A 17,029-nucleotide genomic window follows, 5' to 3' on the forward strand; every position below is an offset into this window, starting at 1 on the left:
CCGGCTGCGTGTGAAATGGTGCATGAGGGCATTTTCTGGGACAAAGCGTGGTTACCTCGCATCAGATTCTCCAAGGGACTGCAGCCCCCCTGAGAATTTCGTCTCTGCCACTAGAGTGTGTTTTGCAACCCAAGCCATGTGCCACCCTGGTGCTGCTGTTGCCCAGGCAATAATTTCTGTTTCAGAAATACTCCAGGGACGGCGTCACCTTCTTCTACCAAGCACAACTCCCTGCGCTGGCTGGACCTTAGGGTTTCAGCTGATCGGAGGGAAACTGAATTTCCCCAAGAGAGGGCTTGGTCCTTTCTGAAAGGGAAGGCTGACACCCCCAAGATGAAGTCCTTCACCCCCATCCCCCCTCTTGAGAGCTAGAGGCCCCACGTTTCAGGGGCTAGCGCTTCCCACCACACGTGTTGGATGGCAGACGCTGGCCGCCGCAAGCCCACTTTGTGTACAGTTGCTGAGAAACAGCTTCCCCTGGTGAGGGTCCAGCCTTCTCGCGACAACTGTCCCGCGGCTATTCCAGGCGGGCCACCACAGGGGCTCCAACAGGGCCATCTCCCACTGCCTGACGCAGCCTTCGCTCTGAGCAGCAGCTGCAGCAGCAGTGAGCTCACGGCGCTGGCTGGCCGGGCCGAGGTGCTGTGAGCCACACAGGCCTTCCCGCAGCACCCAGACAGCCAGGCCAGATGGTTACCTGGCTACTGCTGCAGGGGCCTGCGGCGACTTGGACAAGGGCTGCCTCTAATGTGCGATGGCAGATTCCCTCTTGCTGGGCTCTGGCGGGTGCCATGTTGTCCCCAGCCCACTTTCGGCCTCTGATGCCCAGCGTGGGCTTCCAGAAGCAGCCGTTTGACTGCTCTGCACTGGGGGCCGTTTGTTTCCCTAGGAAGGGAAGGGGAAGCCCTCCCAGGCTGAGCTGTCAAGCCGTGTCTTTTCTTCCCTCGCCCAATGCTAGGACAAACGCTATCTTGTCGTTTCTCTAAGATAGACATGGCAGCTAGCTCCTCAGCGGGCCCTTTAACCACTGCCACCCCATCAGAGCCACTCTTGGGGCACCAGCCCTTCCTCTGTAAGACTAGAACCCAGTCCCTTGCTGACTTGGTCAACAAGCAGATTAGAGGGCTGAGCAGCCACCACGTCGTCCTCAGAGTCGTGAGTCCTCCTAGGACCAGGCTGGTCCACCACCAAGCCCCTGCTGACTGCCACGTGCAAATTCTGCAAGAGGACAGAGACGTCGCCAGTGCCCCGGGGAGTGCGGTTACACCCTGGCTCCCCCTACTCAGCTCTTCCTGGCTTTCCCAAGGTCACTGTGTGGGAGGACGGCCTGCAAGGCAGGTGTTTGCAAAAGCCTTGCCAAGGCAACTTGTATTTTTAACCCTCCATCAGCCTACTTAAGTCACACGGCGCTGTTTCCAGCACAGCAGAGTTCAGCCGCAGCCTCGTTAACTGCAGGCAGGTGGGGACAGGTTCAACTGCTCCGTGACAAGGATCAGATCCACAGATGGCCTGTCTCCCATTAGCAAAGCTTAAAAAGAACTTTCCAGTCCCTTGGCCCAGAAAACAACAGCATTGTTTTGTTAAAGTCTAGCAATAATTCATTCCCTAAGCGGGTATTTGGCCAGAGCTGGAAGCTGCTGTCATCTTACTCCGTTCCCTTATCCATAATTCATGCTTAACGTGGCTGCAGTGTGTCCCCTGAGCTCCTCATATTCCATTTCCATCACACGGCCCTTTTGTAAACCAACCAAATTAGAGTATTTGTGTCAAATTGCCATATTTTTTCAACATCCAAAAGCTAACCTTTCCCCTTGGTAATACAGCAATATTAGGAGTACAGCCCGCTTTTGACTGTATTCCTGGCAGATGGCTGAAGAGTATGAACAGAGGTGACCTCCCCTGGCGTCCAGCAGGCTGAGGATGCCGCCCCTGCTCAGTCTTCTCCACCCACGGCCTGTGGCCCTCCAAGGATGAACTTATCAGCTTCCTTCAAATATTTGACTTAGTGTTGATTTCTGCCTAGTTCCTTTTAGTCACTGGTGTCATTTCTGATAGAAGGAAGGCTGTTAACCCATGTATGTGGTTATCACTCGCCTGCTGACCAGGTTTCAGGGCAAACACATCACCTCCTTCAGGCTGCTAGAGTTAAGGTGCCCCAGTCATTCCATTCCTGTCCCCATCCAGGGACGAAAGGGGCTTGCTGCACTTGGGACAGGGTCTGTGAGGCCAGAAATCCCCTCGTGGGCATGCCCCATTGGCCAGCAGGTAACAAGAGCCATTTCTGAACCACCTGCCTCCAGCCCGAGGCACAGACCGCAGTGCCCAGATGGTGGGGCTGACTGAGATCCGTGCCCGGAGCAGCAACCCTCGGTCTTTGTTGATCAGAGGCCAGCAGCCCCACAAGACGCATCAGCCTGCCCCTTCTGGGAGCAGGTTTGCACCAACTCATCGCCAACCCTGATCATTCCCGGGATGCCACAGACAATGCCAGGAGCCGGGCAGGAGAGCGCCAGGTGATTTCTGCATCCATGCTCTGGCGGAAATGAGCCCTAACCCTGCCAATTAGAGGACACCCTCAGTGATAATGCACAAATGAGCTTTCTTCTGAGCGGTGTGGACTGGGCTCATGGTAACTCAACCTCATTTTAATTAGCTGTTTAGATAAGCGGTGGCCCAAAGCTTCAAAGACATCAGGCAGGCCTCAGTGGCCCAAACGGGAGCACATTTGATGTGTGCCCATCGTGGCCACATCTCCCAAACTAAAACTCGGGGCACAGGGGCTGACGGAAGATGATTTATTTATAAAAACACTTTACGTTAATGAACTGCCTTTGTTGAAATGAACCAAATCAAAGCAAACTGTGACAGCCCCAGAAAACCTGAGGCCTACAGTGGCAGTGCCAGTATATGCCCTCCTGCTCAGTGGTACCGCAGATCGTCCTGCTCACATGGGCAGGGCAGGGCAAGGTGCATGGGGGCTGGAAGAGGGCGGTTCTTGCAGTAAGGCCGATCCCCACCAGGCTGTCCTAGTGACTTTCTAGGTGTCTTCCGCCAGCAGCCAGGGGACCAAGAAGCTCCCAAGCAGCAGGGGAAGGCAGGGAGAGCAGGTGAGGGGGATCGCGTCCCACTTCCCTCCAGAGGAAACTGCCTGGGATCCACCTGGAAGTCCCGGGGGCTTTGTCTCTCCCACTGTGTAGTTAGCGCTTGAGGGTAGGAAACAGACCTCTGTCTTTGCCCTGCAGCTTTTTTTTTTTGCTTTTTTTTTTTTTTTTTTTTTTTTTTTGAGACAGTTTTGCTTTGTCGCCCAGGCTGGAGTGTGGCGGTGTGATCTTGGCTCATGGCAGCCTCCACCTCCCGGGTTCAAGCACTTCTCCTGCCTCAGCCTCCTGAGTAGCTGGGACTACAGACGACCGCCACCATGCCCAGCTAATTTTTGTATTTTTAGTAGAGACAGGGTTTCTCCATGTTGGCCAGGCTGGTCTCGAACTCCTGACCTCAAGTGATTCGCCTGCCTCGGCCTCCCAAAGGCACAGGCATGAGCCACCCACTGTGTCTGGCCTGCCCTGCAGCTTTGAGTGTTGAATGGACTCCCAGACTGAGAAGCAGAGTTCCAGAGGTGATTTCAGACCGTGCAATTTCATCTCCCTGGAGAGACTGAACCTGCCTCCAGCCACCGACCTGCAGAGAGCAGAGGCCTCAGGAGAGGCTGGGGTGGCACATGCTGCTGTCTGGTGTCTACTAGCCTCTGCCCGGTGCTTACAATGACGATGACAGCACAGAGTCAAGAGCCTCTCAGCCGCAGCTTGGCACCTACCCAGGAGGTCGTGCGCATTAACCAAAAGCTGAGCCTCCCCAGGCCGCACTCACTTTCCCGGGGCTATTCGCCCACTCCCTGTGTAGCGGATCGCCTGGCCCTGTAGCTCCCTGTGCTGCTTGGCTGTGTTTTTAAATTTAAGTCCTGACTTCCAGTCATCCTAAGCAGCATCCCATGGACTCCCTGGTGTGGGGTAAAGTTGCTTTTTTTCTTACATGTATTAAAACAGGAATATACCTGTTGAAGTCAATATTCATCCATGGAACACCCAGAACCCTCAGTCACCTCTCCAGGGGGCAGGGCTGTGGGAGCCCTTGGGGAGCAGGTTAGACGCAGCTCAGCACTGTCGGAATGCATCCAACAACAGTGTTTCTGCCTGCTGTGCCCACCGTTGCCTCAGCTGTGACAACAGTCCACAAGCACATGGCCAGGGGTCCCTGATCTGAGGAGGAGGCTCCCCCTGCAGCCACTCCCCTGCCTAGGGTTCCCGCTGGGACCACACCAGGCTCAACGCTAGAGTGGAGATGGGGCATCTCAGCACCATCTGGGCTCTGTGCGTTTGCAGCCTTAAGCACAAGTCACCGTCGCCTAGAACAGTGTCCGGGGCCTGTGCTTATGATGGGCTGTGCCGAATGAACTCCCCGAGCCTTTAATGTAGAAGGGTAGGGCCAGGCGCTACCAGCACTTTGGGAGGCAGAGGTGGGTGGATTGCATGAGCTCAGGAGTTCAAAACTAGCCTGGGAAACATGGGGAGACCCTGTCTCTACTAAAAATACAAAAATTAGCCAGGCGTGGTGGCGGGCACCTGTAGTCTCAGCTACTCGGGAGGCTGAGGTAGGAGGTCTGCTTGAGCCTGGGAGGCGGAGGTTGAAGTGAGCTGAGATGGCGCCACTCCACTGCAACCCTGGGCGACAGAGTGAGACCCTATCTCAAAAAATAATAAAATAAATAAAATATAAAATAAAATAAAATAAATGAAGGGGCATGCTGGGGGGTGGGGGTGGGGGGCAAAAAAGCAGAGGCGCCCTGAGCTCACTTCTTCTGTTCACAAGTTTCCACCTGGAACCTCACGGGGCGGACACTGAAGCCTTATAAACATCACCATTTACAAAACGTGAACTAAGAACCCTGCCGTACACAGTTGCTTCCACCTGCATGCAATGGTTCTGGAAGGACGCCTAAGGCAGGAGCTAACACATCTGCCTTTGAGAAGGGAAGCCAGGGGGCTGGGGGATGGGGGTGGGGGGCAGATTCCATGGCCTGCCTTTTCGAACCTTTTAAATTCTGAACTGCAAGGCGTGGGCTTGTAGTAAAGATAAAGCACGCTTCATATTAAAACTGTGAATGAAAACACCAAGAATGCAAATCATGCCCATCGCCAGTTATCAAGGGAACTCTCCTGGAGCACTAGAACGACGCCACCCAGGGAGGGCCAGTAAAGGAACTGGGCGTTTCATGAACTTCAGCACCAGAAAAAGGCCTGGAAAGCAAATGCTAGCCCACCTTGCACAGCGATGGGAAGGTGTCACCCGGGGTCCTCAACGCCACATTTGTGAACTGGCAGCCTACACAGGGAGATGGGGAAGTCGCACTCAGCTGGCCGTTCCAGCGCCTCCAGGACACAGCTCTCCAAGTCCCACAGGTGCCAGCCCTCTGCTGACTCCAGGCCACCACGACCAACAACCTTTGTTTCCCTGCCCCCAGCTCTAGCCAGTCCCCAAATTGAAACGTGATAACTGAAGTTGTCAGGGATCCTTACCTCCACAGCTTCCACTGCCGCTGCTTCCTGGAGGGCTGTAGGGCCCTGGGCCCTGCAACTGGACCAGGACTGCCAGAAAGAGCCAGGGACACAGCCATGGCTGGCAGACCACACCCCCCCACAATCACCATGAGGAGCTGGGGGTCCCGGGTCAGCCAGCCAGGCCCTGACTCCCCGCACCCACTGACCAACAGAGCGGGCTCAGGTGCATCCCCGCAGCAGGCACAGGCTCAGGGCTCCAGATGTTTTCTCCATCAGTCTACAGATGTGGCTGTGACAGTGAGGAGGCCCCACCGCCTGAGTCCTGGCCACCTCAGAAGCCCACACAGGGCAGGAGCTGCTTCTCCTTATTTTACTCCCTAGGATGGAGAAGGCGGATGGGTTCCCAGGACTTACATAGGAAGAACAGCAGATACTTTACCCAAAATAAACAAGAGAGAACAGTCCTTCTGCCAAACCAACCTTTTAATATTATTTAGGCTGGGTGTGGTGGCTCACTCCTGTAATCCTAGCACTTTGGGAGACGGAGGCAGGAGGATCGCTTGAGCCCACTCATAAGAGACCAGCCTGGGCAACATATTAAGACCCTGTCGTTACAACAAATGTAAAAACTAGCCGGGTGTGGTGGTGCGTACCTGTAGCCCCAGCTCCCTGGAAGCCTGAGGCAGGAAGACTGCTTGAGCCCAGGGGGTCAAAGCTTCAGTGAGCCATGATCCCGCCTGCACTCCAGAGCCTAGGTGACAGGGGCAGGCCCTGTCTCCAAAATAAATAAAATAATTTCATTGTTGCTTGTTCCTCATAGTCTCATGCTACCAAGTGACCAGGCCACTTTAATGGATGTGAGGAACTGACAGAGGCCACATTAATTAACAAACCTTTTTTTTTTTTATTGGAGATAAAAACAGCGAAGTCCCACATACCATACCCTACAAGACACAAGGTGCACAGACGAGCCTTGGCCATGTACCGGCGCTGCAGGAAGAGGCTGTCCGCCGGGCCTGGGCTGCTCCAGCTACACGGGGAGGCGGCCCCATTGCAAAGTGCAGTTTCTCCGCAGAGGCGGCGGCGGGTCAGTGGCAGAGGGCCATGGTTTCCATGTTAAGGAAGCGGACGTGCATCTTGGTCTCAATGTCGATCCCCTGCCAGATCTGGAAGGGACGGAGCAGCGTTAAGGGCACATTCCCGCCGCCACCTCACACCTGACCAGGTCCCCGGTCTTCAGCCCTTCCCCACCTACTGTCTCCTGCCACCAACTGTGATGTTCCGGGCAGGTGAAAACCAGAGGGCTGTGTTTCAAGACTATGAGCTAAGTGAGGACAAAAAACTTCCATCTGTCTTTTTTGCTGGTTAATTTGGCTCTGACATTTGGATTCTTTCTGAGATTGTCACAGCAAGTTATTATTAAGTACTGAATCCAAGCTCTTAGCTCCAAGTCATTTGAATCTCACCCACCACTTCAGGTTCTGTGATTTTCATGCAAATTACATAACCCCATTAAGTCCCCTTTCCATGAGTACAGTGCGGGACCCCCAACCTGTGCCGCCCACTTCACAGAATGCTGGGGGCTCTAATGGACCCGTCCTCATCATGGACACATTTTGTAAGCTGTTAGGGGCTGTGTGGTCACAAGGCTTCACTAGGCCATCGTCATCAATTTAAGGATCTCCACAGATCTCTTACGACCTCTCTGGGATAAGGGATCACGTGCATTCTAGAAAGACAAACTCAAGCCCAAAAAGGTCATTTCTACCCAAAGATCACATCGTGGCCCCGTTCCTGGTGCTGGTACTGCTGTTACAGTCCAGCCTGGCCAGGGCCCTGGAGTGGACCTTCATGCTACAAGGCTATGCCCACCAGCGCCTTAGCAAGTCAGGGCCCACGGGGGCCGCAGATGGTAGGATGGGGGGTGCTCACAGGAACGGAGGGACGTGGTGGGCGGGTGACTTCTCACTGCTTCCCGCTTATGTAAGAACTTCAAACTCTCAAGCTGTCACTCTCAGCATCTCCAGGGACAGCCACGAGGCTGGTAACGGGGGAAAGTCAGAGCCCCGTGGGCACCCAGGCGACAGGGAGGCCTTGGGACATTTCTGGCCGCAGCCCCCTGGTACTTCCCGCTTTCCTGAGCCTGCTCTGGGTGTCATGGGGTGTGCAAAGACAGCTCTGGTTCCAGTCGAGCGGCCTCATCCTTGCTGGGTGCACGAGGCGTTCCCAGGGTAACACACATGGACACTCACGGTGGTTTCTGCTAAGAGCCAGGTGGCAACATGGTCACTGAGGGCATTGGAAGGAATCAGGGAACAGGAAGGGCTGGCTGGTCCCAAAAGAGCCCTCAGGGGTACAGGGACAGGCTTGGGGAGCACTAGGGGCCTGGCAGAGGCCAGCCTTTAGGGGAAGGAAGTTGGTTTCGGAGGCAAAGAAATTCATTCTACTCAGCCTGAAGCAGCGATACTTCCTCCCCAACCCTCCCTCCCTCCTCCACCTTCTAGCTCTTCATTCTGTTGTCTTGCTCTGGCGGGCATCACCTTCTCCGGTGACCGGGTCCCCAGCATAGGCCAGAGTGAGCCTTAAGCACAAGTGCAAATTCTGCCTTTTCCCAGTCTGTCCGACCTGCCAGCCCCAGGGTGGGCCATCTGCACGGCAGTCCGGGGTGCCTGCCGACCTCCGCAGTCTCCTTTCAGCCTTTCATTACAGCCGGGCCCTGCTGCCTGCCTCTCCTCTCTCCTGCCGGGTCTAACCGTTGGCTGCCAGGCTCGGCCTCGGCTCCATGGGGCTGTGACCCTGAGGGCCCAGTCCCCCAGTCCTGCTCTGGGCTCCTTGGCCAGAAGCCGTGATCCTTCCTTCCCTAATCCTCTCTCCCCTCTTGGTCTCTTGCTCCCCTGACTTCCTTGTCTTCCTCAAGTCCCCCGAAAGCACTTGGGAACACGGTTGTGATGCCCAGGGCCGAAGTGTGGGGAGGGGGATGGGGGCGGGGGTCCTCTCCCTGCCACTGGGCATCTGATTATCAAAACGGCCAGGAGCAGGTCTTGATTTGCAAGGCCAGCACTGGCCTAACCACCATCCACTAGCAGAGGCTGGAGAAGCCATCAGGGAGGAGGGCAGAGTGGGCCGCTTTACGAAAGTGACATCTTAGGACACAGCGAGGAAGGCCCGGGTGCAACGTGTGCAGTCAGCTCCAAACTGAGCTTCAGAGAAACACTATTTCTACAGACACGGGAAGTTCCCAGAATCCTTGTTCCAACTACAACAGGGCTTTTTTTTTTTTTTTTTTTGAGACGGGGTCTTACTCTATCACCCAGGCTGGAGTACAGTGGCGTGATCTCAGCTTACTGGAACCTCTACCTCCTGGATTCAAGCAATCCTCCTGCCTCAGCTTCCCGAGTAGCTGGGATTACAGGCGCCCGCCACCACACCTGGCTAAGTTTTGTATTTTTAGTAGAGATGGGGTTTCACCATGTTGGTCAGGCTGGTCTCAAACTCCCGACCTCAGGTGATCTACCTGCCTCAGCCTCCCAAAGTGCTGGGATTACAGGCGTGAGCCACCGCGCCCAGCCTACAACAAGGGTTACTTCTGAGAAGTGGCAGTGGGACCCCAGGTGGGAGAGAATTTGGTTTACACTATATACCCTTTTGTACTGCTTACGTTGTTTTGACTACATGTGAATATTACCTTTTCCATAAAAATAAGAAAAACCAGTTTAAATTGCTTTAAAGGCCACGCCCAGGTTGACCCCTTCCTACTGAGATGTTGGTCACCCAGGAAGCCTGTCCCTTGCCACTGTAGGTAAAGAGCCATGTCCTCTCTTGACTAGTGGGCCACATGAGGTCTTCAAGGGTCCCCCGAGGCTCCCACGCCCAGGCCACTCACCTTCAGGAAGTCCTCGAAGGTGATCCCCTCGTACACCTGATCAGGCTCCTGAGGACGGAAGCACAGGGTGGACAGTGAGTAGCATGGGTCCCCACACAGCTTCTGCAGGGGGACGGTCCACCGGCCTCCCCTCCCCACCAACACCCGAATGTAAGTGGTTGAGGCTGTCTGGGAGGAATCATGAGAAGAGGAGAACGTTCTGGATCGTCTGCCTCCAGCGTGGAGACGGTCACCCTGAACCTCCAATATCCTCACATTCATGGGCTTGAGGGCGGGATGGGAGCCAAGTGTTGCTCACCAGGGCCCTGGCAACATGTGGCTCAGAGCAGCCTCCCTCCCCTCCCCCAGCCCCCCAGGGGGAATCCGAGGTGTGGGTGACACAGGGGCACGGGGCTCTCCTTCCCCACTCAGCCCACCTCACCACCAGCCCCCCAGCAGCTGGGCCACCAAGATGGCTCCTGTACCCCCCCAGGTCCGGCCTCCTCACGCCTGTGCTGTGCGGATAAGAAGATTCCAGGCTAATCTAAGCTCACAGACCTCGGGGGAGAGGTCAGGGAAACACAGGGCCAGCCTGTGAGGCCCACGCCACATGCCTCGTTGAGTCACCGTGATAACCCAGGGCCACCGGGAAGGCAGGGCCAGAGGGTGGCCGCAAGGAGCCTCTCCCTGCTGAGTGGGTTTGGCGATGCCAGTCTCCATTGCCTCTGCGTCCTCCCTGCTCTGGGGATGACATCAGGCACTCCTGCCCCTTTCACCGATACTCTCAGGATCCCACCGACAAGCCTCCAAAAACCTCACCCTGCAGCACGCTTTGTGACAGCGAAAACCCGCTGACATCCCAGGTGCCTGTCAATAGAAGGCGAGGGACATAAATCTCGGTCATCCACACTATTGATTCCCACACAACCATTAACCGTTTATGCCTAGTGTTCCATTACTGGAACGCTAAGCTATGGGATTTACTTATATCCTACTGGTCAAGGTCATCGCCAAGGTCCGATTGCAAAAATTCAAAAAGCTGCAACCTCAGGCAAAAATGGGTTAAGAAGGGGTTGATCTATATGTCTCACTATGGAAAAGGCTCTGAGATGTGTACCCAGCAGATAAAGAACAAAAAACAAAACCCACCAAGCAGAAAGATGTCTGCAGGTCTGTGCACGCAAACCTTTCCTCAGACTGATAACCAGACCCCCACCATCTGCCCTGTGGGTGTGTGGGGTCATACGGAGAAAATGGGAAGCCACGTCAGTTCGATTATGTTTTGCATAAATCAAAAATAAAAGACATGCATGTATACATTGGTATATGTAGGAAAAAACCACCAAGAGGGAGTCCCTTTAGGGAAGAGGACCTGGGCTGGTGGGGGAGCAGGAGAGACTCGAAGCTCTGTGACTCTCTGAAATTCTGTACAATGTGCATTTAAGAACACAGGAGGCACACTCTAAGCATGTTATGCACCAGGCATGTATGTCCCAAGTGCCTTCCAAATGGTATTGTTTTGTTTTCATTTGTTTTGCTTTGTTTTTGAGGCAGAGTCTCGCTCTGTCGCCCAGGCTGGAGTGCAGTGGTGCGATCTTGGCTCACTGTGACCTCTGCCTCCCAGGTTCAAGTGATTCTCCTGCCTCAGACTCCCAAGTAGGTGGGATTATTACAGGCATGCACCACCATGTGTGGCTAATTTTTAAATTTTTTAGTAGAGACGGGGGTTTCACCATGTTAGCCAGGCTGGTCTCGAACTCCTGACCTCAAGCAATCCACCCGCCTGGGGCTCCCAAAGTGCTGGGATTACAGGTGTGACCAAATGCTATTGTTAGCATTTAATGATAGATGCCAATCTCACGACCTGCCCTGAGTTGGGTTCTAGTCTCTCTCCCGTATTACAGATGAGGGAAACAGAGGGGAACTGCCTGTCCAGCTGGGAGCATCTAGCTGCCTCCAGGTCCTTGAGGGCTGTTTCTACTGGCAGGACTTTGCAGGCTTTTTAGTTTCTTCTTTATACTTAAAAAATTTTTGGCCAGGCACAGTGGTTCACATCTGTCATCCCAGCACTTTGGGAGGCCAAGGCAGGAGGAGTGTTGGAGGCCAGGAGTTCGAGACCAGACTGGTCAACATAATGACATCTCTTTTTAGCAAAACATCTCTTTTTTAAAAAACTTCAAAAAATTAGCTGGGTGTGGTGTTGTACTCCTGTAGTCCCAGCTGCTCCAGAGGCTGAGGTAGGAGGATGGCTCAAGCCCAGGAGATGGAAGCTGTAGTGAGCTATGATCATACCACTGTACCACTGCTCTCCAGTTTGGGCGACAGAATGAGACCCTGTCTCTTAAAAAATAAATAATAAATTAAAAAAAAATGAAACCCAGCAGTTCTCGGCTAGCCTGGGCCAGCCCTGTCCCTAATGGCTCCTTCCTCCCTGTCTTCCCTCTCACGGGCACAGTGGCTACCCTCCCTGCCGGGCCACCCTAGGTTCCCAGGCTGGCCAAGGGGAACTAATTATAGAAAAGGCTCCCGTGGCCAGAGTCTGGGGCTGGAAAGGGGGTGATCGGTGCAAGGAAGGAGGGCGGGGAGTCGGGGAAGCAGCCCCGGCTGAATGCCCAGTGAAGCAATTCCCCCATCAAGCATCCACGGGTGTGACCTCCTGAGAAAGCACTCTCAAAAGATCCGCGGGCCAGCGTGCAGGCTTATGCCTGGAATCCCTGCACTTTGGGAGGCTGAGGTGGGTGGATCACTTGAGGTCAGGAGTTCGAGACCAGCCTGGCCAACATGGTGAAACCCCGTCTCTGCTAAAAATACAAAAATTAGCCGGGCGTAGTGGCACATGCCTGTAATTCCAGCTACTCGGGAGGCTGAGGCAGGAGAATCACTTGAACTCAGGAGGTGGAGGTTACAGTGAGCCGAGATGGTGCTACTGCATTCCAGCCTGGGTGGTAGAGTAAGACTTGGTCCCAGGAAAAAAAAAAAAAAAAAAGAGAGATCCCGCCTCAGTCAATAACTGGCTTTGGAAGTCCATTAAAGTGGGGACCATGGATTGTTTGTCTTCGGCGGATGGCACGGTCAGAACGGGAAGTGTCCTCAGAGGCCGGGCAGGATTGAACCGATGCAGCTGCCCCTTGCCCCCAGCTCAGGACGCATACACAGCTTGGTCCGGGTTTATCTGGCCGAGGTTTACACCAGAAGCTATTTTAAAAGCGCCTGGAGGACCCATGAGTGAAGAAAGAGGTGGAGATGAGCCCTCGGCCTTGCAGCCGCCTTCCTGGTTCCGGGGCTACCTCCACCTCATGGGGGCCGGTAGGCAGCGGGTGCGCCCCGGAGCCCGGCCTCCGCCCCGAGATGCCTCTGCTTCCCAGGCTGCGGGGGTTTTATGCAGATCAGCAGCTGGCAGCTGCCAGCAATTTCACTACAGCAAATTAAGAAAACTGTCGCCAATTGAAACTGGAGTGGGACAGGGAGCAATTTGAACAAGGAGAGTGTAATTAAATCAAATGGGAATTTGGCCCGACAACCCGGCGGGGGATCCCTGCTCTCCCCACCGAGGTCACCAGCCCTCTCCCGTGGTGGTTAATCTGCTGAGTGTGGAGGTTTCACCCAAGCCAGAAGCTTCCCCCTGGGCTCCAGAGACAGACAGACAAAGTACACGTCAGGAAACCAACTGACCACAGCCCCCGCCCCTGGGGGCAGGCCCGGGCCGGTGGCCTCATGTCCCTCAAGGACAGGCTTGGGGCACAGAGAGCAGGATCCAGCATGCATGAACACCCTCCACTCCAGGCTGGGTAAACACAAAGCCATCAGGGTGTCTAGAGACACAGCCACTTTAGACACACAGGGGCAAAGGGCTGACTGCATCAGAGGGGCCATCCAAACCCCTCAGGGAACATACAACACCCAGGTGGTCACCTGCCTGCCTGAGTGGTCCCCAGAGGCTTAGAGCCTCAGGGCTGGGGGCTGGTGGGGCTGCACCTGTCCTTACAAGAGGAAATCCACCCTGCACAGGAAAGGTCGCAAGGTCTAGAGGATTCTCTATGCTCTCTGAGCCTCAGTTTTCCCACCAGTCAAAATGAGGCAAGATGTAAGAAACGATGAACATGGGAAGGCCACTTCCCTCTCTTCTGTGTCATTTACACACCAGCCCCCACCTCGGCTCCTCCACCTGACCCCATGCCATCGGCTCTTGTCAGCCCCCAATAGGGCTCCCTACTGACCCCTGCTTCGAGGCCAGAAGTCGCCTCTGAGTCATTTGTTAAGAAATAAACTAATTAAGGCCAGTCTGTGCCATGTGCTACCCAGGCCTGGCCCCAGGGCCAAGTGCTGCTGTGAGCACTGACTGAAGCCAGGGTGGGGGGTCAGGGGGCTATGCAGGTGGGGGCTCCTGGACCCCAAAGCCTGGGATCTCGAGCTCTGCTTCCCTGCCTTGTGCAGCTCTCTGGGGATTTGGACCTTCAGTCTCCTGGGGGACAGGAAGGGCTGGGAGAGGTTCCTGAGCCCCACAGGCCACAGGTAGAGCAGGTGGCAGAATACACCTGGCCCCTGCCCCGTGAGGCTTTCCAGAAACGCAGACCATAAGCGGGAAAGGCACTGTGCGTCTCGGGAGGGCTGCAGGGGCGCTCACCATCTGCCCCATGCACACGCTGGCTGCCTCCATCATGGCCCCGTCGGCGATGGAGCGAGCGGACTCCTTCTCGATGTGAGGGTTTCCCGAGAGAAGCTCCTCGACCACCTGCCAGGTGGGGCGGAAACAAACGGTGACCTTGGGCCTCCATCAGGGTCGTGGGGGGCGAGGGGGAGGCGCCAGGAGCCCAGGGCGGGCCAGAGGAGCATACTTTACATTTCGATATTCTTCCAGAGTGATGCGGCCATCGCTGTCCGAGTCGTACATGTGGAACAGAACTGGGGTGGCAGGGGAGAGAGGGGACTCCGTCAGGCGGGGCCTGGCCCCTGCCACCCCCGAAATGTACACTAAACCAAGCAAAAGATACCAATAACCAAACCTCAATGCCAAAGCCAGAGGGGTCAGGGCATGAGCTGTGGGACCAGACTGACCACTTCCTACTGGGTGACCTTGGGCCCATGACCTAACTTCTCTGAGCGTCAGTTTCCTCATCTGTGAAATGGGAATAACAACAGTGTCTACCTCGTGGCCTTAGGAAGGCTGGGAGCTAGCGCTGTGGCGTTAGGGCCTGGCAACTGCCCCGTGAGCATGAATATGATGACAGTAAGCATTACCCGTTAACACAAGTAAAACGGTGTCAACACAAGTAAAACGGTGTCGAGTTCAAAATATTGTTCCCACAGCCCCTGGAGGGCACCATCGTCTCACCCATGGCAGGTCATGGTCCACAGTGCTTCTGATCTGGGCCCGACTGATCTAACATGGGCAGCCCCAGGCCTGGCATCAGGGAGGCGCTGGCCGGGAGGGGGCCTCTCCATGTTGTTCCCAGCATGGCCTTGGGAGCTGGAGCTCTCCCAGGTCTTCTGTGTTGGCATTTTTTTTTTTTAATGTATTTATTTTTTCGAGATTTAGTCTCACTCTGTCACCCAGGCTATAGCGTAGTGGCACGATCTGGGCTCTCTGTAACCTCTGCCTCCTGGGTTCAAGAGATTCTCCTGCTTCAGCTTCCTGAGTAGCTGGGATTACAGGTGCACGCCGCCATGCCCAAGTAATTTTTGTATTTTTAGTAGAGACAGGGTTTCACCAGTTGCCCAGGCTGGTCTCAAACTCCCAACCTCAAATGATCTGCCCACCTCAGCCTCCCAAAGTGCTGGGATTACAGGGGTGAGCCACCGTGCCTGGCCAGCATTTATTTATTATTGTTATTATTTTTTTCAGAGATGTGGTCTCACTCTCGCACAGGCTGAAATGTAGTGGTGCAATTGTAGCTCACTGCAGCCTCCATCTCCTGGGCTCAAACAACCCACCCACCTCAGTCTCCTGAGTACCAGGGACCACAGGCATGCAGTACCACTATGCTGTGCTAATTTTTTTATTTTGCAGAGGCGAGTGTCTTTCTCTCTGTTGCCCAGGCTGAGCCCTGAACTCCTGGCTTCAAGTGATCCTCTCCACTCAGCCTCCTAAAGTGCTGGAATTACAGGCATGCACCACTGAGCCCAGCTGGCATTTATTGAACACTGACCAGATGCCCAGGTGTGCAAAGCGCTTCACAAACCTCTCAGTCTCCCTCTCACCCCAAGAGGCCAGGGATGCCTGAGCCCTGCCTCCCAGACAGACTGTCAAAGCTCACGGAAGCATTAAGGCGTTTGCCCACGGCCACACCACTAAAGGACAGGAATCCAGGGACTTGGACCTGAGTCCGTCCTGTTCCACGCCCCTTGGAGCAGACAGGAAGCCAGACTCACACCAGGGACGCTCCCCCCGCCCCGGGCTGTTCCCAGCAGCCCCACATACACATTCCAGTGCTAAATATAGTGAAGTCCCATGTTTACATTTTCTTGATGAGGAGGCTGACCTGGGGCAGGGCACAGAGGGATGTCAGGAGTCATGGGAAAGGCCATGGGAAAAGGAGATGTGACTTGGGCCGCTGCCTGGGACCTGTGCGGCTGGCCAGCTGGGACCACAACTGAACCCACTCGGGAGCCAGAACATAGTGGGGCTGTTCTCAGGAAGCCAGCAATAGCACAGCCCACGGAGAAGGGACAGGAGGAAACTGACTTTAGGGAGCACTTCCTGCGTGCCAAAGGCTGACTGTGTGATCTTACCCAGCGCTCAGAACCATGCATGATCGGCATACCCACGTTCTGGGTCAAGGTTCAAGGTCACATGGCTGGTGAGAGGGGCCACATTGGAACCCAGGTCTTTGCATCAAGGGCCTTGTTTCACATCCACCGCACAACCCCCTTCTAGTCCCAGGAAGCCACAAGCTGCTGAGGAATGTTTAGGATGAGGGCGCTGGGAACGGGAGACAGCAATGCCAGCCTCACAGGTATGAGGGCTGGTGTCCCCAAGCCCTCCAAGCCCCCAAGCCAATGCACATCCAGCCTCCTGCTGCAGGGGCGCCTTGCATTCTGAGGACTGAGGGGAGGCTGCACCCCAGGTGTGAGCAAGCGGACTCAGTGGCACGCACATCTCAGCTTCTCCTTCCGGGACAGCTCCACCTGTTCCTCGTCCATGGTGGTGTCGATGGGCCGGAAGTAGGACATGATGGTCAGGAAGTCCTCGAAATTGATCTCATCAGCCAGGCCACTGGGTCCCTTGCGCAGGTTCCTACGAGAGCAACAAGGAGGGTGTTGGAAATAAATGAAGAACTGGATCTCGTCCTCTTGCTACCATTAGCTCCCAAAAACTCCGCTCTCAGGGTGCACACTGGACCCACGATGGCTGCTCTCGCCTTGAGTCTGTGCCCCAAGAACCTGCTTTGTGGTGGAGCTGAGGGCTCCGGAAGCTGAAAGCTCAGCCCCTGCCCTGCCCTCACGGAGCTCACCATCAGGGAGGTGGAAGAGAGAGAGACAACTGCATGACTGTTGATTCGGGCGGGGACAGAGGGATGCATGGGTGTGTGATGGTGCACACAGGCGAGCACTTATGAGGAAACCAAGCAATCCAGTAACTCACCAAGTACATCTCCCGATCCTTTCCTTTAGC

The 17,029-nt window shown here is 55.1% G+C and overlaps 1 protein-coding gene across 1 annotated transcript in view; it reads right to left on the reverse strand.

Annotated features, from left to right (window-relative positions):
- Positions 1–6,435: 6,435 nt before the first annotated feature.
- Positions 6,436–17,029, reverse strand: part of TESC (tescalcin) — a 61,242-nt gene continuing 50,648 nt past the window's right edge. The window contains exons 4-8 of the mRNA XM_003274439.3: positions 16,512–16,651; positions 14,258–14,319; positions 14,042–14,149; positions 9,439–9,486; positions 6,436–6,721 (exon numbers count right to left, since the gene is read on the reverse strand). Coding sequence (XP_003274487.1) covers positions 6,644–6,721; positions 9,439–9,486; positions 14,042–14,149; positions 14,258–14,319; positions 16,512–16,651 — 436 coding nt within the window. The 3' untranslated portion in view covers positions 6,436–6,643. The remainder of the gene's footprint in view (positions 6,722–9,438; positions 9,487–14,041; positions 14,150–14,257; positions 14,320–16,511; positions 16,652–17,029) is intronic.

Source organism: Nomascus leucogenys, chromosome 10, assembly GCF_006542625.1.
Source record: "Nomascus leucogenys isolate Asia chromosome 10, Asia_NLE_v1, whole genome shotgun sequence".
In the NCBI taxonomy this organism is placed as follows: domain Eukaryota; kingdom Metazoa; phylum Chordata; class Mammalia; order Primates; family Hylobatidae; genus Nomascus; species Nomascus leucogenys.